General features: G+C 41.3%; 1 protein-coding gene across 3 annotated transcripts in view; it reads right to left on the bottom strand.

Annotated features, from left to right (window-relative positions):
- The window catches only part of pde4ba (phosphodiesterase 4B, cAMP-specific a), a 221,403-nt gene that overhangs the window by 64,530 nt on the left and 132,777 nt on the right, over window positions 1-24,096 (bottom strand). For all 3 annotated transcript variants that reach the window (XM_079575595.1, XM_079575596.1, XM_079575597.1), the window contains 4 exons: window positions 14,996-15,190; window positions 14,323-14,359; window positions 13,604-13,674; window positions 9,691-9,743 (listed from right to left, as the gene is read on the bottom strand). In XM_079575595.1, the coding sequence (XP_079431721.1) occupies window positions 9,691-9,743; window positions 13,604-13,674; window positions 14,323-14,359; window positions 14,996-15,190 (356 nt within the window). The remainder of the gene's footprint in view (window positions 1-9,690; window positions 9,744-13,603; window positions 13,675-14,322; window positions 14,360-14,995; window positions 15,191-24,096) is intronic.

Here is a 24,096-nt window from a genome sequence, read left to right on the forward strand (position 1 = left end):
TGTGCGTCCACATGAAGCCAGTCATGTTTGTAAAACCGTTGTGTTTTATCTGCCAGGCCCAGAAAAGGGATTCAAGGATTTACTTTGTACAGAAGAGACGAAGAGGCGAGTTTATTCTTCAGACGTCCCGGGACTAAAGCAGAAAAACCTGTCAGTGACTGAACTTTTACCGCCAGTCCAAAAACACAGACTGAATGGAGGCTTAAGGCCTCTTCATACACCACAAGACACTAGAACTTTGTTCTTGTTCTGGAGGCAAAAAGAACGAGAACAAAGTTCGTCTGAGCTCTGACATGTCATATACTCCACAAGACGTGTTTCTGACGAACTGCCACGCCCCCTTTTTCCACAGCCAAAACAAACAAGGAATGACCGAAATAAAACGAGCTATTTGAGTTTAAACTATTATAAAATGTATCAGTCACGGTATTGCAAACATTTTGAAGATTGACTTCATGTTTAGCCACATCTCCCGCTGGTTTATTATGTCCGTGTGTTTCTCTCCAGGACTTTGTTGCCATTTGTGTGTCTGTGTAATCCTTCAGCGAAGTATTTTACTGCCGCGAGCGGTGCCGCAAAACTAGCCATGTTGTCTCCGTTTTCCGCACCGGTGTTAGGACGTAAACATTGGATTCTCGCTTCCCGCTTCCGCCAAAATAATGTTCTCGCAGCTCTGGGTCTTGTGGAGTATGAATAGGCCGTTACTCTGCCGTGTTTTGCTACTTGCCACCTGCGGCTCACAGACCGCGGTGGAGCATAGGGGAGCAAAATAAAACTCATTATAAGTTCAGTAGATTATGGATAACGGAGACAACACTGGCGCTGTGATGTCACCGTTTTAGTAAAAGTTGCGGAGACATTTCCACTGTGGGACCTAGTTTGGAAAATAAACCGCTGATTTCGTGTGGATGATACGCCGGATTGATCAAATATTGTACCGTTTAGGCCTGAGTTTGACTTCGTGTGAACAGGGCCTTAGATGCATTTTCTTTTTGTTGTGAATATTCTGACCACAATCGACAAACATTTGGGTCTACACCATAGTAAAGTATAATGCCAATCTAAAGTAGAATGAAACTTGAAACTTGAGTCGATCACACGGAGAGCATTCTGCAGGTACATTCTTCTTCAGAAAATGTTTTACTAGTACTTGCTTCTGAACAGAAACAGAATCAGGAGTGGCTGGTTGACCAGGCTATAAAAATAGTAAAACATGCCCTACAGGTGAATGAAGTACAGTAAACAAACGACTCAAGATACATTGGGCCAGAGTTAATTGCATCTACTGCTTAACCCATAGTTTTACAACCGTATCCCTATTAATTGATTTATTAATCGATACTAATTTAATCATGATTTCTTGGGTCAGTGTAGCCATTTCTTTCATTCGTTAACGTAAAATATTACAAATGTTAACAGATCGTTTCCAAAATTGTTCCGCCCTGACAAACAATGCTCAACCCACACACTTTGCATGACAAGGCAGCTGAACACTATGTAACTCAAATCTCCAGAATCTTGTAAACAGATATGTAGTAATTTTCTGACCATGCCGCCGGGTGACGTGGGAAAGACACTTTGCCGATTGCCCCTGACACTGGAGAAAACAGCATATTCGAGATCTGATACTGTAGAGCACATTAGGTAATTAATTTGGCGCATGTTTGGCCGCCGGATATTTCCACTAGCCACTCAATAGTGTAAGCCTAGATACAATTGACCCGCGTTGCATAACCGCCACAGTTTGCGCACAGTGTTTGGCAAGTGGCCGTGTGAAGACATCGGCGCAATAGTTTTATATCAAAGTTTGACACGTCATTGACTGCTCATATTCCATGCATTTCTGTTGGCTGATAAATAAAACGGGACAAAGGCTGAAATCAAACTGTTACTCAACCATAGATAACTGCATTAGAGAGGTTTGTTATATAAAGCTGATAATATGATTTAATAACAGCATCAAATGGGGACGATATTATACAATGTGTTTGAAGAATTGTGTGGAGAACAGAACATTGAATTGGTGCACTGCTGTGAGCCATCCGGGCTTTATTGGCAGCTCTGGGGAAATTTGGGAAGAGAAGGGGCGCCCTGTTGGCATGCCTGAAGGACACATGTACATTATGCGCCAAAAAACAAGTTAAAGCCTATAAAAAATATTGTCCAAAGTTTAAGTGTAATTCGCAGAGTCCAACACCTTTGTTCAAGTAAACTTCAAAGTTTAGCTTCTCTAATGTACTACTAAAATTACTTTCAGGTTAGGTTCTGGAATGTTTTACCAGGAAGGGCATCTGGTGTCGAAGGTCAAACATAAACATATCAAAGCATGCAGTTCTGGTTCTTCATTTCATTCCTCACGTAAAAGTACATTTACTACTACTGACCAAATATAGCTCCAGTGAAAGTAAAAGTCACTCAGTCAAAAGATTACTTAAGTAACTGAAGGATTTGCCGTGGAAATTCCACAAGTATTCCAAAATAGAAAGTATGAAAAGTTGTGTAGGGAATTCCTCATCTGTACGGCAACCCGACAGGGTCAAACCTACTTCCTTGTTGTGAGTCGGTGGCAGTGACTGAACCTCTGTATAACGCCACCTACTGTTCTGGAGTCATAAAGCAGGTTCTTTGGAGCCTTTACAGCAGGGGCGTCCAAACTTTTTTCATGGGGGGGGCCGCATACTGAAGCATACACAGGGTGAAGGGCCATAGATCGGTGGTTAGTGCCGCAAAACCTTTGACTAGCAGAGGTTTAAATTGCGCCCCACACCTTTATTTATGCTCAAAACCTTCATGCCAGCTCTGTCTCACAGTAAAAGGTTAGTTGTTTGGTAAGAATTGTGTAGAATTATTACATTTCAAATAAAAAGGACTGTCTCTGATGATGTGCAAGAAGGCAGAGGGCCACCAGGAATTGGTCTGAGGGCCGCATTTGGCCCCCGGGCCGCACTTTGGACACCCCTGCTTTATAGACATTATCTTTCAAATGCAGCGGAGGAAAGTATAAAGTTCTCAACAAATATGCTACTCAAACAAAGTACAGAAACCTACTCTTAATTACAATACTTAAAGGCAAATTTACTTTATTACCGACTAAATTGGCACACTATATTTTGATAGCTTATTATTTACCGCCTCAGCTCATGGTACAACATCTGAAATAAAGAATGCTGGATGTTTGAGGCGCTTCACCTGTCTCTCTGCGTTACATCACTGTTTGTGTGGCCTGTTTGCGGAGTGTGGAGGAGACAATGGCCCTTTGTTTTTCCCCACATCCTTTTTTTCCTCTGACTTTCACACAATGGACACACATGCCATGCCATACACTCACTCACACCTTGCACGCTGTTACCCCTGGTTTCCGTCAAAAAAAAAAAAAAAAAAAAAAAAACTCTGCCGGCCCAGACGGCAAAACAGGAACAAGCTGATGTCCACTTCCTGCGCATCACTTCCTGCATTTCCCCCCCTGAGTTGAGCAGATGGACAGACAGAAGAATGGACGAATGCGAAAGGAAAAATGTCTAGCACTTATTGTGGTAATAAGGTGACCCCCATGTGAGATCATGGGAAACGGTCAGCCTGGAAAATATGGGGATTTCAAGTGGGAATGAACCTGCTGGCTGTGTGAATCAGTAATATTAGATAAGAGGGCTGAACTTTATTTTATGTGTTGTAATTGTTGGATAAAAGCCAAAAGCTAGTTTTAAATGTACACCTGGCAAGGCTTTTCCGCAATGGGAGAATAAAATGGCCAATTCATACGCTGCCTGACCAAAAAGCAAAAGAAAAATGTGGCCTGTGTTCTGATCTGGGGCTGCTGCAGTCGGTCAGGTCTAGATTCAGCAACACTATGTGCCCAAAGAATGAGATCAGCTGACGACCTGAACATCCTGATGGACCAGGTTATTCCATCAATGGATTTCTTACAGGTTAAAGACTCAACTCTTCAAACTGGCTTTAATTTTTTTCACTGAATTATGTCTAGGATGTAATACTTTTGTGCTTTCAAATAGTTTTATCTTCCTGGTGTTGTTGTAAAGTGCTATGTAAATGACAATGCCAGGATTCAAAGGGAGCACGAGACGTCATTTTCACACAGGACTGAAGTTAAATCCACATCTTAACTTCACTGAGAATCTTTGGGATGTGCTTACAGGCTTTGCACAGTGGTCGCACTCTCCCATCATCAATACAAGATCTTGGTGAACAATGCATGCGACATTAGATGTTTTGAAACAACGCCACAGCGAAAGTGTGCTATGATCAAAGCTGCAGGCGGTGACCTTTTTCCGTGGTGACGTTTTTTTTATGTGCTTAAACACATTTAGCAGTTTAAATGAGGCTAAGAATCGTAGCTGCCAATTGTGAATCGAAATGAACTGGGTGAAAAAAACTTGGAAATGACCATGAAACAAACACACATGAAACAAAACACACACTATGACAATATAGTTATATTTCTCTTTTTACTGTATACCTTATAAAAATAAATGTAGATAATGTCTCATGTTTTTTTTTTCTTTCTAGTTTTAAAGAAAATGGCACAGCAACACATAAAGTTGTTCCACGACATACATATGTGGGAAGACTAGGTCATCTTTCCACAGTGTACATCGATGTACAATGCAACACCTACAGTTTTGGTTTGTTTGGTACGTACAGGTTAAGCTTTGCAGGCAGGACTTTTAGGCAAGTAAAAAGTATTTCTAGTGAGCTCTACGCTGGTACAAAAAGTAGAGCCTCTGTGCAACTTTAGTTTCAAGCAAAACAACACACGAAAGTCACCTGACAATGAAGTGGGAGGAAGTACAACAATTTTAATTCCTTCCCTATGTGCGTCAAGAAAAATGAGTCAGTGTCAGTGAAGATACTCATCCTGTAATACTAATGCACTGTGGTACATACCGTCTACAGTACAAGATGTTGTTTAGTACATTTTGATACTGTCCCTGCAGCATCTTCTTCATATCGACAAGTTAATTGTTATAGTGAATCCAAGCTTTAATCATACACAGTCTCTAAAAGCATCTACTCTAAAGACAAACTCTTCTCTCTGCGCTTCATAGGCGTCAATCATGCGTTGCTTTCATGGTGCACTGAGCTTCAGCACGGCTTTAAACCCGTTGACACGCGCGGGGCTGAGGAGGCACCTGATGGGGCTTGCGGTTCTCCAGGAGGAAGTCAGAGTGGGTCCATCTGCTCGGAGAGGAAGGCAGCAGCAGCCACACACACGGCCCGGTGACGTCAATGAGAGCCGCAGGAACACCCACCGCTGCACACGCGCTCACGCTGACTGTATCAAACTCACATCAGCCTTAATCACCTTCCTCCAGAGCAACACAACAGCCAGCGAGGTTTAGTGTCTCGGACTCAGTAACGCGGCGAAATGCACTGGAAATGAGTTCGATAGCAGGTGGATTCCTTCACAATCGCAAAAAGCGCACGGTAAATGAAGCGGCGGATCAGCTGTAAGGTTGAGTCAGAGTAAAAGCAAGTCAAATGTGTCACGTATGAACTAGGGGAATTTTTATGTATTTTTATTTTACTATATCAGCTTAGATACACATGTCTTATTAAGCTTTTTCCCGTACTATATTCAGATGGGTCCAATATTGTGTTTTCAAGCTTTTATAGCCACTAAAACACCTTGGTATATTTTTTGCGTTGTGACTGAATATAATGTATGTGCCTAGACATACCCACAGTTATGCAAACGAGAACATAAGCAGTTATTTAGGCTGGGTCACAACTTTATAAGACAATCCTGATGCATAATCTTGAGAATCTTAAGAAAAAGATCTTCATATGTCACTAAATGGAGGTTTTCATTATGCTGATTATGCTCCGTAAGCTAAGCCTTATATAGCGGTAGTTAAAGCAGTGCTAAGTAACTCATGCCCCTAGAGGCCATAAGCACCACTGCAGGTGTCATAGCATGTTGCAGTTTTTCGCTCATTAATTGTCCGTGAGAGTAAATACTACGCTGACAGAAAACACAAAGGGACAGAGGGATATTGTACATCCTGTTACACAATGGAGATCATTTTTTTCACTCAAACTTGGCTGTAAATACTGCTTAAGTGGTGCCAGCCCGCAGTTAGCTTTGCCCGTTAGCCTGTTAGCTTCTTCTTCGTGATACTATTAGTGTGTATTGGTGCTCCGGGTGGAAGCAGGGAAAGTTGCAATTGGTGGTTTTCTGGCCAGAGACACCGGGGGAGAAGAAAGACCCCCCAATCAAGATCTTCACAGGTTACTAAATGGTCTTCATTATGCTGAATATGCTCCGTAAGTTAAGCCTTAGGTGTGGAGAAGAGAGTTTGACCTTGCAGTAGCAGGCCCGGTAACACTACAGTACCCTTGATATATTGTACCTAACTAAATTTAGTACAATGTAATGTGTTTTGTACTACTGCTACACAATGGAATAATATGTATCAGTAGATTGTAGGTACATAATGTATTAAAGACATAACTCCCTAAGTGTCTCGTGTCCTATGTAGTATGTTCATGGGCAGGGGCGTCGGACTGGGGGGGGTAAAGGGTGCTGAGTACCCAGGGCCCAGTGCAGAGTGGGGGCCCTCAAAAGTGCTGCAAAAAGCGTTCTATATTGTACTTTCTAAGTTTCCTCATAATTGATGCTATAAGAATCAAACACAACCGGGCTGAAATACAATGGTTGCTCGACAGAATTTTGCACAAACAATAATAAAGGATGAGTTTTCGGGCCCTGACACCCATTTAACCTCTTAACTCCCACCTGAACGGATCCCATTTTTTCCAGTTTGGCTTTACCCTAATCAAAAAGCTTCTTGGGGAAAAAAGCACCAAAACAGCCACAAAAAAATGAAAGAATAAAGAAAACAAGGGTGTAAACGCAACAAAAATGTGACAAAAATTCAATAAAAATGTGACAAAAAATCAACAAAAATGTGACAAAAATTCAACAAAAAAGTGACAAAAATTCAACTAAAATGTGACAAAAATTCAACAAAAAAATGACAAGAATTCAACAAAAATGTGACAAAAATTCAACTAAAATGTGACAAAAATTCAACTAAAATGTGACAAGAATTCAACAAAAATGTGACAAAAATTCAACTAAAATGTGACAAAAATTAAACTAAAATGTGACAAAAATTCAACAAAAATGTGACAAAAATTCAACAAAAAGTGACAAAAAACTCAACTAAAATGTGACAAGAAATGAAAAAAAATAATAATAATAATAAAAAAAAAACCACATAAAAAAGGTGACACAACACAGCAACAACGCAAGGAAAAAGATCCGTTTTGTGGGTCTTAGCTTTCAAATGAGCTGTTACACAGGCCTATATAATGGCCAAAGAGGACAGAATGTATTTGGTTCAGGCGGGTGGTAAGAGGTTAAAAATAACAATCAAACCAACCATGAACTAAGCATCCATGTGTTTGTTTATGAAGCATTTTTTTTTAGGTCGACCAATATTTTTCACCTGGTTAGGCTATATATAATTATGTTGTAATAGAAATTAAATGAACTGCACTGTAAAATTGTCACTGTTATGTGGTTAAAGAACATAAAATATGAGCGGGGGTCCACCAAGATAGTTTGTACCCAGGGCCCAGAATTAGGTGCTACGCCCCTGTTCATGGGAATATGACACTAGTCCAAGCATATCACGAACCTTTAAATTGTGAACATACAATTATTTAGATTCAAATATCTGAAGAATGTTTATACCTGGTCAAGACTCTGGATCCTAACAGGTTTACCAGCAGCCTTGGTAGAAACAGAGGACTCGAAATTCAAAACACAGAACGTACTGTGTGAACAAACACAAAATAATCAAAAGCTCCACACTTCATCAAAAGACTCTCTAGCTTTTGCGCGCAAAGAAAGCTGTTCGTGGTAGTGTTTATCAAGTTAATCTGAGAAAAATGAAACACCAGTGCGGTCTAGCGTTGTGCTGAATAGCTGTCGGTAAAGGTCTGTAGTTTCGCTCTGAATGGCTGCTTTGAAGTCTGCAGACGTTGGTTACTCTCAGTGCTACGCGCTCCGAAGACTCGGGGTTACTGAGGTTCACGCGTTACTTTCACTCCTGCTCGTCTGTCTTTGTCGGCCCACTTCTACGCAAACACCGAGGGCACCACTTTGGTCCGAAAAGTCAAACAGATGGAAGGAAATGCGGAGTAAAACACATTTTACATCAGAGATATTCGTAGGAACATAACTCGCTCTTACATCAGAACTACATCTGACAACTCTCCACTGTATGTCCACGACAGAGATGCCTTGAGGCCATTTCTTGTTTACTCCGAGCCACCAGCAGCACAAACCACTGTAAATTCAACCCCATCTATAAATAGTGCATCTCCCATTAGGCCAAGACGGAGTAAACATCCAAGCAGCCCTCATTTCATCACACCCATTTATTAAAAAAAACAAAAAACAAACAACCTGTAGTCTTTTGGATTGTGTAGCCAAAAAATAATAATAAAAAGCTTCTACAACATCCCACTAAATATGCAGCCACACACAGCATTTTATGTTGTAGCAAAAAATAAAATACTATTTGTTTATTCTCAAGTCTCGCCTATAAATCACCTTTTTTCACAAACCACACCTCGCATTTCAAAATCTCACCCGGATTAGCTTCACTTTGGAGTCCTGGTCCCCAGAGAGGTAGTAAACATGGTGACCCCCCCCACCTGAACCGAGCACGTCAGTTTGCAACAAAAATGAGACGAAAACAAGGGTGAAAATGCAACAAAAGAGCGACAAAAAACGTGACAAGACGAGCCATGAAAAACAAAAATGTGTGAAGAAATGTAATAAAAAAAGCCAAAAAAGAGCAACAGAAAAGTGATGAAAAAGTGACAAAAGAGCCACAAAAAAGTAACAAAAAAGTAACAAAAAAGTGACGACACACGTTGCTAAAACCCCTATCTTTAAAAATGTGAAGACTGCTTTGAAACAACACCGTACAGGATTTATGACTCTGATGTACAACAATCTGGAAAAATCTGACAAAAATAGGACTCAAAAAGTGAGTAACATATATAGGTCTGATGGTAAAGTGCAGTTCAAATCTATTAACATTGTCGACAAAAAGCAATTATCACCTATTTGCTTCTCACTAGGAAGAGTGACCAGAACTTTTAACTACAACTTCACTTAAAAGTACTTCAGCACACAAAAAAACTCACTCACGTAGAAGGAAAAACGACTATGTGATAAAACTACTCATAGAAGCAGAATTTCTTCAAAAAGTCACAAGCAAAGCCACCTAAATAAAAGCAATTTCTACCCTCATCTGTTTTTGTCAAAGTTATTTGCCAACACTGCCTCCCGCTGGCCGCCTACATGTACTGCACCACACAATACAAGGCCCCACCAGCTGTTATAAGTCACAACAAGTGCTGAGAAACAAGGCCGAGTCTGTTATCTTTGCCTTTGGAGCGCCGCATTAGCCGCCTAAGTAAATGTCAAAGCCATCCATCCCGATTGTGTCCGCGCGGGGCTAACGGTCCCGGTGACAAAGCCGTCTGGACCGGGAGAAGGCGTGTGCGGACGGACGAGAGGGAAACAGTGGAGGATCAGCACGTACGCACATCGGAGCTTGAATAATGTGCATGGAATGATGTTTTGGAGCGAAAGGGCCCGGATAGAGGCACGTAGCGCTCCGCACAGAGGGAGGAGGGGGCGACCCTTACCTGGGAGACACACTCGGGTGATGGGAGGCTGCGTGGTGGCGGCTGGAGACCTCCTGGCAAAGGCAGAGGAGAAGGAGCATCGTTAGAAAGTTTGCCAAGTTATCGTTATCGCTGAGGGGTTCCATCCAGCTACGTTTGGTCACGATTTTCCCGAATTTAGTTCATTTTCAGCTAAGTTTAGGTCCTGATATTCAATTTTTCATGATTTGTTTTGACACAGTTTGCAAAAAACATACTTTTTTGGGCTATTTTTTTCCCCTCCTATTCTGCATCAAATTGTTGAATTGATAAATACAGTTTTTGCAGTTTTAGTTACATCCATCTCTTGTGTTCCTTCTTGCACCCCCAGAGCAAAGAGGCCAATGCAGTGTAAGGCTACAACAATAATGGAATAGACACTGGGTTTTTCCTGCTAATGATCTGAACATTGTTCACATTAAAAAAGCAATTACACTTTTAAATTTCAAGCACATGGCGATCTACATCAGAGGTGTCAAACAGGCAGCCCGAGATGATCTCATCCGGCCCCTGACTTGTCGAGCATGGGAGTGAATGAATAATGACAACTAGGACTCAACGATATGGACAAAATTTCATATGTCGATATTCATGCCAGATATCGATACGATTTGATACAACTATGGGTTAGGTAAAAGCCAAGCATTTTTCGGAGAAATCAAACCGTATTAATAAAGAGTGCCGTTTTATTAATGAAAATCTATATTGTGTATATCTTGCTATTTTTTTTTATTTTAATGTCTTGAATGTTCATATCTCAATATCGATACGATACGATATATCTCTCAGCCCTAATGACTACAGTATAACGACTACAGGGTACTTTTAGAAGCACAGGCTGGTAAAGCACAATACAAGAGTAAGCCGTTATTATTTATTACAGTCCTGTCAGGCTTTTGACCAAATCAGCTCTATCTTAAAATCACATCTCATCATTGTTCATTTACAAAAATGTTTTCCTGTTTACATTATATGTGGCCCGCGACCCGCCGAGGAAGCTGGATTTTGGCCCACAACCCAAATGAGTTTGAATCCCCTGATCTACATCAATAATGGGCGACAGTGGTGCAGATGGTAGAGGTCGGGGGTTCGAATCCCACCTCCTGAAAGTGCACACTGTCGTTGTGTCCTTGGGCAAGACACTTCACCCACATTGCCCTGAGTGTCTGTGTACATTGGTGTATGAATGAGAGTATGAATGGGTGAGTGGATCCTTGCTGTAAAGCTCTTTGAGTGCCTAATGTAGGTGGAAAAGCCCCAAATAAGTTGAGACCATTTACCATTGCAATAATGCAGCAGGGATGGGAACCTCTGGGTACCTCACGATTCGATACGATAAACGATGCATGGCTCACGATAACAATAATCTCGCGATACGACGATACTGCGATAGTTGATATATTGCACAAAAATAACCTACAATAGATCACGATTATTAAAGAAAAATATGTGATTGTTAACCCTTTTTTTAACATACCACATATAATTCATGATCTACATTTGTTTTCATCTGAATTGTACCCCTTGTTCTCAAATGAATAAGTGAAGAAATGATCCCTGACTTACTATTTCAAATGGAATAAATCAACCATAAATTCATCTTAATTGAATTATCTTTAAAAGTAATGCATTTGTGTGAGAGTGTTTGGTCCAAGTGCTGCTGTTCTGACAGTACTATAATAGTACTTATTGGCTCCATCTAAATTGACCATGAAAGCAGTGGAGCGCTGGGCTTTAATATGCATGACATCATCAAAAGTATCAATATTGGAATAAAAAGTATCAGTATCACACTGTCGCGCAAAATATCGCAATATACTTCGTATTCATTCATTTTTGTAGCTTTTTTTTTTTTACTATTCTGCAGATCTTTAATATATAATTTTAAACAACATGATAAAATATTTGACAAAATATTTACTTTTCCATAATCAACTATTCCGGCAGACTTTTCAAAGGCAAGACAGACACACAAAAAGGGGAAGAAATGGCGCTGTGTGCCCTATGGCTATTGACTGGTTCCTTTTGAGGCTTTCATCACACATACAGAAATATGCAGCGTCTCCTTTGTCCTTGAGCGCTGGAGTCGTGTCCGGCAGCGGCGGCACAGCCAGATGCAGGTCAGAAAGACTTCAGACGATCATTACCTCTGTGGAGGGCACTGTATGTCTTCAAACACATGTTCACTTCATAAAGATTCACTCACAATGGGGAGAGTCATGACCTACATTCACCATCTAACACGATCTCTAGTTTTGACTTTTATTCAGAGGCTGGTCGAGACAGTGAAATTAGCCCAAATTGCTGAAACCCGGAGTGTTTACATTATATTAATATGCTTTGTTTCAAATGGCAAGAGACAGGATCAACAGTCAGCCTTTGTGTTATTGGTTTTAAGGAGTGTGACCAAAGACATCTTTAGGGGAGGGCTAAGCAGATCGTATCATAAGATACAAGCATTACTTTGACTGTGGGTGGGTTTACTGGTGAAAAAATACCTAATACCCATCATTACAGCACATATTTGAGGAGACTGTGACCCCTCCCATGTCCTGTACTCTCAGTGTGAGCTGCTCCCATCCGAGTGACGCAACAGAGGCCCAATTAAAAATAGAATATCTAAACAGGCATAAGAACCTGCCCATTTCAGCGAACCTCCTGAACTCAGGACAAAAAGCAGAGCCCCGGTGTGTGTGTGTGATGGAGCTCTGCTTTGTATTGAATTGTAAGGGCTCATTCTCCTTCCTTGTCATCATGCCGTCGTCTTTGTCATTTTGTTTTTTAGGTGGCAGCCTGTGTGTTTAAGACAGATTTCCCTCTGGATGAATAAAGAAATCTTGAATCTTGATGTACGGTGTGGCTGATACGTTTGGCCCCTGACGCTAAGTGACCTAAAATGTTCCGCATTGTGGCTTTAAACATATCTAGAGTGACGAAAAAGTGACGACGACGCAAGGAAATATCTTAGTTCTCTTTAGTTTTAAGGGTCTTACTTTCAAATGAGGCGTTACACTGGCCTGTGGGCTGTGAGTTGAGAAGCTGCTAGATTTGGGTGGAGAAATTGTGCTCAGTTAAGGTGGGGGTTAAGGGGTTTTAACTGCTGTTTGAACTCCTGTCAGCCGATTTACCAAACTACATAAACTAAGCATTTTATGATCATTTTTAAACTATAAAAAGATGTGACTTCCCAGTAGCTGTGAACCTGTGACGATTTCAGCAGTGACACACCAGATTACATACTCCTCACCTCAGCATCACTGTAACCCCTGTGATGAAACCCTCAAAACGCAGCCCGGACCGTACCACTGCTACCATGGCAACAGGTACTACCCAATCACAGGATAGCATTCGTGACATGTTTAGGGGCGTTAAGTTAAAAAGACTTCTCTATATTAATCTACTACACAGAACATGTTGTTTGACGCCGTGGTTTTCATTACAAGATACACGACCGTATATGACGCAGGGACCAATGAGCATCGCCCATGTGTTGCCTTGTGGGTAAGAAACGCCAAGTGTGTTTGTGGCGAGTTTGAGGATCCGCAGCCACAGCAGAGAATTGATCAAAGCAATGAAGGTTGAGGGAGACTATTTTTACATCCCCCAGAGATGCCGACCTATTTTAAGTTTCATTTATGTCAAAGTCATCTATCCGCACCAATCCCGTCACAATAAAAAAAAAAAATCAGATAAATGGCCTACATAATTTTTGCTCATATTTTGAGGTTTGTGCAGAAGATGCTGTGAATAGAGCTGCAGTGCCGGCAATTATTAGGCCTCTAACTCCCTCTTGTGGTGAGACGATAAAAGTACACAGAAAAAACTGTTTGGAAACCCCTCAATACTTGAAAAAAATATATATCATAATAAAAAATAGTGGGTGTATAAGACTTACTTGTTGGAGGCACATTGGACATTGGTGAGCACTGTAAAGTTATTCCTCACACTTCGAAGGCTGGCCAGAACCTGAACAAGAGACAACGGAATTATTAGATTCTATCAAAATTTATTAAAACCAAACTCAAAGTGTGGCTAAAGCAAACCATTCTTGTGACCATTGAGTGACTCTTCTTTTATGTTTCTTGTACTTATTCATTTCTGTCACATTGTTTGTTATAAATTCTATATTTCTGTGTCTGCCTAGGGACTATGGATGTAAATTAGCCCTGTTGTTATAATCCGGCCTATTTTATGTCTGTTTTTGTTGTTTCAATGCAGGTGTTCATTAATGTGCATTGTCTCGATCAAATAAATAAATACAGTGGGCAAAGGTATGTGAACGCTTTGGAATTTCTCACATTTCTGCCCATATTGGTCACTAAATGTGTTCTGATCTTCATTAAAATCAACTGCCTCAGTTCAGCTAGATTTATGGGTGTGCTTACTTTTTCCACCCTCTCCTGTGAATGTTTACATGTTATGGCCAATAAAAATATGATCAAATGTAATTGTTTGCGTGGTACTAGTTTAAGCAGACACTGTTTACTCATTCTTATGATTTTGATGAAGATCAGACCACATTTTATGACCAATTTAGGCAGAAATGTGAGGAATTCCAAAGCATTCACATACATTTTCCTCCCACTGTAAATGATGACAGGATTTGATTGTTACCTGAGCAAATGGAGTTACTATCAAGTCGTCGCCATGTCTGAAACAGAGCAACAAATGACAGATCAGTTCAAATGTATCTGTATAGTTTTCTGTCCTTGATATGGGCATGTTTGATCCTGGTGAAAAAAAAGAAAAGAAAAAAGGACAGCTGAGACATGAGGTCCATAAATGGAGAGGATTTAGTAAAGTTGGTCACGGTTTTCAAAAGGATGTCTTTGGGGCAATGTGACCCTTATGGTTTAAATCTGTTATGTGAAAGGGAATAGTCTTAGTTTATTTGTTTTTGAACAATATGTTTAGACAAAAACCCTTGTATGACAAAAAGAACATTCAATGCAACGGTAAGAATATACTTTCATATTGTCATATACTTTGTTGACAATTGTGTTTTATATTCATGAATTTGAAAGTTATTTAACCCCACTACAAACATCCCCCTTCTCTATTCTTATTCCACATGATCTGTGCTGCCACAATATCCACAGAAAGATTGTCTGGGTATTGTTTGATGTTCTTGAGTTACACTCTCCAAAAACACCACACCGCACAGCCGTGGATACTCTGAAAACACTGTTGCCCTCTCGCTACATCAGTCCCTTCATACATAATGATGACAAAGAACACTTTGAAACCTATGAATGCTGTGCGGTTCATTGGCTTGTTGTGTCCTTACAGTTCAGAGGCGATGGAGGAGTTGCGGGACATGGACTTGGGCGACAGGTCATAGTCGCTGTCGGAGCGGTACAGGAAGGACTCGCGGCGCTGGTTGTGTCCGGGGAAGTTGGTGTGCAGGACCAGGCCTGAGCCGGGGGAGGCCTGCGGGTCCAGAGGGCTGCAGCTGGCCGACGCGCCATTCTCCACATCGAAACTGAAAACACAAGACACAGCACAGGGGACGCTTAGTGCCACGTCGACATCATTTAGGAGGTTCTTATAAAGCCTTGTGTTTTCCAAGATGCTTATGAGTGTAACATCCTGGAGATGGATTTAGCTGTTTTCTCCCATGTCAGACGCTAGCATGCTGCTGAACAATGCTGCTGTATAGTCAACACACACACACACACACACACACACACACACACACACACACACACACACACACACACACACACACACACACACACACACACACACACACGCACACACCAGGATGGAAGATCTGGTTACTAAACAAACGTGTCATAAAAGCTCAAAGGCTCGTCTGTTGTCTTGACACGGTTTGACTGCAGGCTACTGTGTGTCGAGGCCACAAGTGCGCTTGACAGCATCAGCCCCTGTGCACTGGCCATTATGACAACATGGGGATTTGTGATGTGTAAGAGATCGTAAATATGGGACAGGATATAGAGCCAGCTCCATCTTGAATCGTTTTCGACATGAGTATCTCCCTGTGCAATGCCCTGACTCAAAATCTGTTAAATAATCGCAGTCCTTACTCATTGCAACCATGCTAAGAGCAATTTTAGCGTGGTTGTGATTGATGTCGAAGCCTTTGTAAGACTGAGAGAACTCCTCGCACACAGCCCCAGCACTCAGGGTGGAAGCACGGTGGAAATATCCAGGGTAGAATGAGGAGTGAGTTAAAGATGCATTGACACGCATGCCTGCACACTGTATCCTAAACCCCACGCTCGGCTGCCCCTGCCCCGCGGTCTGTGGGCTTTGTGACGGAGCACGTGCCCAGACTGCCCATTGTGGAGCGCACTCACCAGGCTTTCACTGGGGACGAGTCGTGCAGACGAGGCACAAGGCTGTTACTTAGGGTCTTAAGACGGGGACAAGGACACCAGCCTCTTCATGCACAACCCAGTGTTTGCTGCATGTGGAGGCATAAAGTAAACAGGAGAAACACCCAAATGTTGCCAAGCTGATGCGGTGAACTAGGGCTGAACCACTTTTGACAATAGGGAAAAAGCTGATTTTTCAGAGTCGGAGTTTTACTTATTTCACTTTTGAGTCGGTTTGCACTGGAGAGTTTGTAATATTGTTTTAAGGTCTGAGTGCATGTCCCTGCATTATGCCTCTCGCCTTTCCATATCGGTGGCACGGCGGCTGTGCGGGTAGCACTCTCGCCTCACCGCGAGAAGGTCCCGGGTTCGATTTCCAAACTGTACAGGCTTTTTTGTGTGGCGTTTGCACGTTTCTCTACCCGTGGGTAATGGGTTTCCACATCCATGAACCTGGCCCCTCATTATACTCAAATTTATATAACAAATATGTCGTTTGTGCTACGTTTCTGCGGTTTTCTGCTGTAAATATTATGCTAAATGATTGTTTTATTTGTCAGGTCTGAGATCACCCAGGCCCTTCTAAAGCTCCAAAAACCTCTTCTAAAGCAACCAAAAACATGCTCTATAGGTGAATCCTCCGGTCAAGTGAGTGTGACCGTTAGTCTGGAATTCAAATTTGCTGACTGAACAAAAATAATCACCAAAACAAAAAGCTTCAGATCTGGATTCTGTGACGGCAAATCCATGTATAAAAAAAACATGTCTCATGCTCCCTGAACCACTTTTTCAACGAGCCCAGTGAATCCTGGCATTGTCATCAGGGAAGAAGAAATCCACTGATGGAATAACCTGGTCATTCCGGATGTTCAGCTGATCTCTTTGGTCACACAGTGTTGCTGAACTTAGATGTGACCAACTGCACCGGCCCCAGATCACGCGGGTTAGTTAAATCCAGGTGGTGACAGTTGTTCGGGTCAGGCAGCATATTGCAAGAAGCTACAATAAACACAATTGCTTGCCTTTCACCACAATATCTCCATGTATGCATTAATTAGACCTTAAGACATGCAGCATCAGGTCATATTCATAACTTAGACTTTGTCCCATTCACGAGTCAGACTTCGCGTTGCGTCATCCTGGAAAAGATTGTGCTCTCGACGTAGATACATATAAAAGACATTCGAACACACCTCGAGGATTCCTGTTCACATCACCTGCCCTTGGCCTGACTCACCACCTCTCTCACGCACGACGAAGACGATGATGAAGCCTGACAGTCATGTGAGTGGACTGGGGGATGGAGGTGTTTGTGGGTGGGGGTAGGTGTTGGGACGGTTATAATGCCCGTAATGCAGTTACCAGTGGCCACAGGAGGAGCATAAGAAAAAGGCGTCTGCTGCGTCACTGCTCCGTCCTCGTACGCTCGATCATCCAGGTCAGGCGCGTTGTGTTGTTATGCAAGAGGTTACATTACATACAAGGTCATGAGGAGGTGAGGAGGAGACACGACCAAGACTGATGGAGAGCACTTATAGTATGTGTATGGTTTAGAATTGAGGAGAGGCGCCAATTACTCAATCGATGGCTGATGGGAGAAATGACTTGCTATGAGCAGGGTCCAAAGAAAAAGTGAGGTGATCTGGGGTAAAGATTTCCCATAATGACGCCCAAAAGTTGTGATATTGCTTTAAAAATGGGCATGATTTTGGTCAGATGAAAGAACGTGCAGTTATAAGACTAACATAGATACAGACGGCATCTCTGGAATCGCCCATATATGGTCATTTTTGAAAACAGTTAAGGGGGAAAACAATTTTGAAAAAATTTATATTTTCTCTAATAGAGTTCGGGAATGTGACTAAGCATTATGGGATTAGCAGCCATTGAAAACTAATGGAGATTGTAAAAGTTAAAATACTGGAGTTATTGTTCACATTAAAACACTTGGAGACCACAGTGTGTTAGATGTATTTACCAGCAGTATCTCAGCAGCTAACGGAGTCGTTCCACTGGTTTTTTCTCCACTTTTTATACTGTTTTTAGCTAATGTTATGGAAATGTATGCTAACAGCTGCAAAGATGGCGGATCTCCATGGTAACATTCCCGAACTCTATTATTCAAAAACTACTGTAACAAATGCTGAAATATGAACATAGTTTCTACTAAATAATGATACAAAGACATGGGGAGGAGCAAAGTGGTTCAACATCCCATGAATACATGAATAACGGAGAAGGCTAACTTGATGCTACATGTTAGCATCGGGCTAATGCTAACGGTTAGCTAGCGCTTGCTACAACTGCCGTTTTTTCACTTCTACTGAACAATCTGCTGTGAGAAAATATCCATATGGGCCCGATTTACACTTGACTTTATTTATGTGTGATAAATAGTTCATATTCCACCAGAAAATGGCTAAAACAGTGAAAAATTGTGTTTCTCTAAAGATTCTATTTTCCCCCTCGGCGAAGCCACGCCCCCTTCTATGACGAGATGCCGTCTGTATCTATGGCAAGTTTTTGGGACCTAATCCAGCCAGCGGCTCTCAAATCTTTCACACCAACAACCACCTTGTTGAGTTTTTGACATTCCAACTCCGGTCCTGCATCGAAAATCCGCGTCAAACCAACGGCTGACCTTTGTGCGTTGTGTACCAGCTTTGTCGTGGTCTTCCTTTTGTCATAATTGGAGTTGCACAATCGATCCTAATCAACTTGTCAGTAATCACATCTAACTCAGCCTCTCATTGAACAATGCCATCTTGTTTTCCATGAAGGCCATCGAGATACGCTGCTTTAAAAGCGCATTACCTGCCCTGAACTTGACATTCTTAACATGCACGGAAGCGGCATTCTCATTCTTCTTTAGTCTGCAAATGTGACCAAGGAAAGAAAAAACATACAAACTCAATGTGCCCAGTGCATTCCTGCTTGTCTTTTGGGAGCGTAAAGTCAGCTTATTAAAATTGCTTTGACTGAGGGCTTGGTATTTGAGGAGCAATAATGTGTAATTTCATATGATTAATATAATGATTCCTGAAACAGCGTGTAATGGCTACAGCGGTACGTCAAGATGACAATGTCAAAAATGTCTGTCTTGGGATCAACGGATGGGTGCTTTGGTTACAGGACACATTGGGCTTGTTTTATTTTCCCCCTGCCAGAAAGGGAAAACAAAGTGGGAAAAGAACTACGCCAATATAGATACAGTAGGTCATATTTATAAGCTAAACATTTGTACCACATGTTTAACACATTAGGAAGACACCTGTTATAGTTAAAATATACTTTTCCTAAATGTTATGTCACAGCAATAATATTATGCATAAATATCATGCCTTTCGAAATCTTATCAAACAACACAACTTCATGAACTTTCTCCTCCACGATGAAGTCAAGGCATAACAAGACGACTAGGGGTCAAATGCTACACAACAGACTTAGGAACTTCAAAGTTGGGGAAACTCATGCGGCTTTAGGGAATCCGACAGACCGTGAACGCAACGTAAGGATCAAGGCAGCGCTAAGCCCTCACCACGCACATTTCGCCTCGGTTATTTTCAAGCAATTAGACCTAGAATGGAACAAACAGAGGTTCCTAAGGACTATGAAGAAGGTGATCTTCACAGTGATGGTGAGAAAGCGGCGAGTCGGTCCGAGCGGCTGTTATTTTGTCCTAAACAAACCAGGAAGTGGAGTGTGTGACCTCACAATGAGCTGAGACCACACCGCATTCCGTTCCCATGGCCCAACCGCTGTGAGGGGGCACCACCAGCACGGTGAAGATACAGCCAAAAATATGGATTCTTTTATGAACTGAGTGTCTGTTTACCCATTCATCATTCCAAACACTATAGTAAAATGTTGATTGAATTACTACCACTGACACGTCAATTAGCCAATCAGTGACATGCATTGGAGGAAAAAAATTAAGATTTCAAGCCAGGATAAGTCTTAAAGTTAATACGAAAGGCTGTTTTCTGATTATTACTCAGTTTGATGTATGTAAACAGAACAGGAGTTAAATTGAAAATTAGCACTAGCTCGACACAAGTATGTTCAATTGCAATGTCCCTGTTCAGTAAATAAAATGAAAAGAAATTCCACTTACAGCAGCGGAATGGCATCTTTATAAAGATTTTTTTTTTTACCCCTCCCATAGAGCTCACTCTTTTCTCACTGGAATAAAATAGTTGTCACTTCCTGTGCCCGAGGATCAATAATAAACATTACAAAAAATGTCAAAGCAGGAAAGCTGACCGCTGTTAAAGCAGAACTAAGTAACTTGTTTACCTTCATAAATCCTTTTCGTAGTCCCTCTGGGGGTAATACAAGTGTAAATGGTATGATTGGAGGGTCTTTCATCTCCCCCTGGTGACTCTGGTCAGAAAACCACAATTGCAACTTTCCCTGCTCCGTCCTGGAGACCCAATACACACTAATGGAATCACGAAGAAGCTAACAGGCTAACGGGCAAAGCTAACTGTGGGCCAGAGCCACTTAAGCAGTATTTACAGCCAAGTTTGAGTGAAAAAAAAAATAATATCTAGATTGTATCATCGTGATACTGATACTGATACACTATAGCATTTTATGGTCCAGCTGGAAGGATGACAGAACCAGACCAGCAATGAACCAGCATGAACTTTAACCAACCACCCAGTAAACATGAGAAAGTCAGGGCAAAGCTTTAGACATCTGATCAGTTTGAAAAGTCTAGCTAAAACTGAACTCACAAGTATTTAGGACAGTACTGCAGCCTGCCAAGGAATCCGACAGTGACTACCAGTGGAACGTTTTAATTTAGAGATGTTTTTCTTGTATTCTTTTTGGGAAATGAGTGTACATCCTCAGTCTGGGACAATGTGGTCTCAAGCTGACATTAGTGACGAAGTGACCCACGGAAGGTGCAGCATCCTGTGGAGTAATGAGGAATATAACTATATTGTCTTATGTTTTCAGAGTTTAAACAGGACGTGGCAACCACCAAGATCAATGCTATATAATACTAAGACAAATAAAGCATTGATCTCACTCTCAAGAACTATGGCACAACACAGAAGTGATAGGACTTTAACTTGCGATCTTTATGTATCATTTAGAAGGTCAACAACTGATTTACCATATCAATATATCACTAATCTCCATGAAAGCCAAAAGACCTCCAGGCTACATATGGACATAATAAATCTTAACAGGACAAATTGCACTTTCACATGCATTGAGGGAAGGGGTTTTAACCATCGGCCTCTGAACTAAGTGGTGAGTGCTTCACAAACTTGTTTATTAATGAACAGTTCATAAACGCTGCCAGTTAGACACCCATTTTCTCACAGAGCTCTGTTGATTCCAGCACTACTCTGGAAGCGATTTACTTCAATTGGTCCTGTGACCCACTTTTGGGTCCTGAACCACCAGTTGCAAACCGCTGATATAGTAGATCATGGCTATTAACTGAATATGGCTGGGTACATTTCAACATTCTTAATTGGTTTACAATACAAGCAGAGTGATGTTTTCAAATTGTTTATGTACAGTATTTTCTTGAGAAAAAAACAGTAGTTTTGATTGTTTATTTGAGCTAGGTCAACCAAGTGCCAAGTACTTCATAAATGGTCAATGGTCACTTTATATAGCGCTTCTCAACATCGACGGAGTGTAAATTAAAGCAGTACTAAGTAACTTGTTTACCTTAATAAATCCGTTTCGTAGTCCCCCTGGGGGCAACACAAGTGTTAATGGGATGATTGGAGGGTCTTTTATCTCCGACTGGTGTCTTTGGCCAGAAAACCACAATTGCAACTTGACTGCCACCAGACCGGAGCAACCAATACAGACTAATGGAATCACAGGCTAACGGGCAAAGCTAACTGAGGCTAGCGCCTCTTTAAACAGTATTTACAGCCAAGTTTGAGTGAAAAATGATTTCCATTGTGTAATTGGATGTACAAAATCCTTCTCTCCCTTCGCCTTTTCTGTCAGCGTACTATTTACTCTCACGGACAATTAATAAGTTAAAATCACAACTTGCTACGACACCTGCAGTTGTGCTCATGGCCTCTAGGGGCAAGAGTTACTTAGTTCTGCTTTAAGAATGGACTGAGAGCATGTGGCGTCCCCCTTAGCGGTCAGCGTGGGCTAACTGAAGCTTATTCATGCTAGCTGTTTGGCAACGTTTTTGGAGCCAGCCCCGTTATTTAGAATAGGGCAAAAAAAAAAAAAGAATAGGAAAAGGACGATGTTGGGCATGTTAAAACAAGCAAATAGAGGTCAGAATGACAAGTGTTCAATAATGACTTAAGGAGGGGCAAAAAAAGGTTCAATAGAAAGTCCATAGGAGCCAGGAACTTCCGGAGCTCGCTCTCATTTCCTTACGGCTTCAGGAAGAAGTATGCCATAATTACTCCATTCTTATTTACAGTCTACATCAAGGAACTATCCACCCATCCACCAGACATGGTGGGTTGATTGTTTTGCCCAAGGGCACAACTTCATCACTGTCAAGGCTAAGGACTGAAACAGTAACCCTCTACTAACTCAGCAAATGGCTCCCCAAACTACCTCATCTAAATATTTTTTATACCCGGTACCAGATATTGGTACAATTATTTGCTTCTTTTTCCTACAAATAGTACTTTTTGGTACCATATAATTTAGTAGCCAGCACTAATTGAATATAATCCAAGAGAATCCCTGAATATTCTGTAGATGTCTTCAGGATGTTGTAAACTAAAGGGTCAAGAGATGTCTGGGTTTAAGGCCACCAGCCCATCATGAAGAGTCTTACTCAGCTTGACGACGTGCACTTCCAGGACATACAACGCTTACTCAGAGACACTCCGTTATGCGAGTCACTGTCTTCCTGTGTCTTCTGGAAGAGGAAGACCATGTTCGCCTTAATGGCCGCTGCAACACTTCTGCTTCAAAGCAGATGTCTAAATATTATTTTTTACACACACATGCTTCAAAACACTCTGTCTGCTGACTTCTGTACGCACGCTTTTGTCAGTACTTGTCAAAACATCCTCTCTGCTGCACATCTTTGACACTACTCCAGGCCAGAGGGAAAAACAAGTACTGTACTTTGACTGCAGGATGATATAACTCAGGTACAAAAACAAAACAAAAAAACGTGACACTGAAAAGCCAACTGCCAATGGGATTGTTATTTGGATTTGTTAACGTCTCAGTTAAATATACTTTTGCTATTGCTTTTGAGTAATCTTCACCACCACCTCCACCACTACTACTACTACTACAACTGCAACTACTACTACTACTGCTGCTGCCAGAATTGTAACTTTGAGCAACCTACAAATACAAATATACTGCTAATGTTGCTAATACTACCTATAATGGTACTAATCTCAAACGCTACAGCTTCTACTACAACAACTACTTCAGACGCAATTACTTCGACTACTCCTTCCACTATTAGTACCACTACAAGTGTGACTGTAAGAGCAACTACTAGCATTAGTCATCCTTGCTGCTCGGACAAAAAGTGCAATCCAATCAAAACTGTGATTGATGGGTTTTGTTCCGTTTTTTAAAAATGTTTTATTAAATAGATTCTGTATTTAATCTGAAATCAAAAAATGTTCCTGTGTGCTTGAATGTGTCTAAAAATAGTGCAAAAGAGGTCGACTCATGAGGAGCGCCGGTCTAAACACGCAGCTCGTAAAAGCAGAAGCGATTCAGAACTGAAACGAGATAATGTCTCAACAAATAGCATCCCTTTATTGGGTTAGAGCCAGAGGGAGAAAAACAAGTCAGGCCCCGTTACCTTTAAGGACAGCAAAAACTCATTTGGTCACATTCTTTACATTGTTTTCTTGTTTGTATTACTCTCATTTCATCACAATATTGGATACAAATGGGATTCTTGTATATAGCGAATACATAATATGACTAGATGCATCCATAAAAAAAAAGCAAAAACAAAACAATGGTAAGACAAGCAACTACAAAGACCGTGTTTAAAACTATTCATTTGGCAAGAAAAAAAGTCAGTTATTATCAATTAAAAAAAATGATTACAGAT

Source organism: Gobius niger (genome assembly GCF_951799975.1).
Source record: "Gobius niger genome assembly, chromosome: 17".
In the NCBI taxonomy this organism is placed as follows: Eukaryota; Metazoa; Chordata; class Actinopteri; order Gobiiformes; family Gobiidae; genus Gobius; species Gobius niger.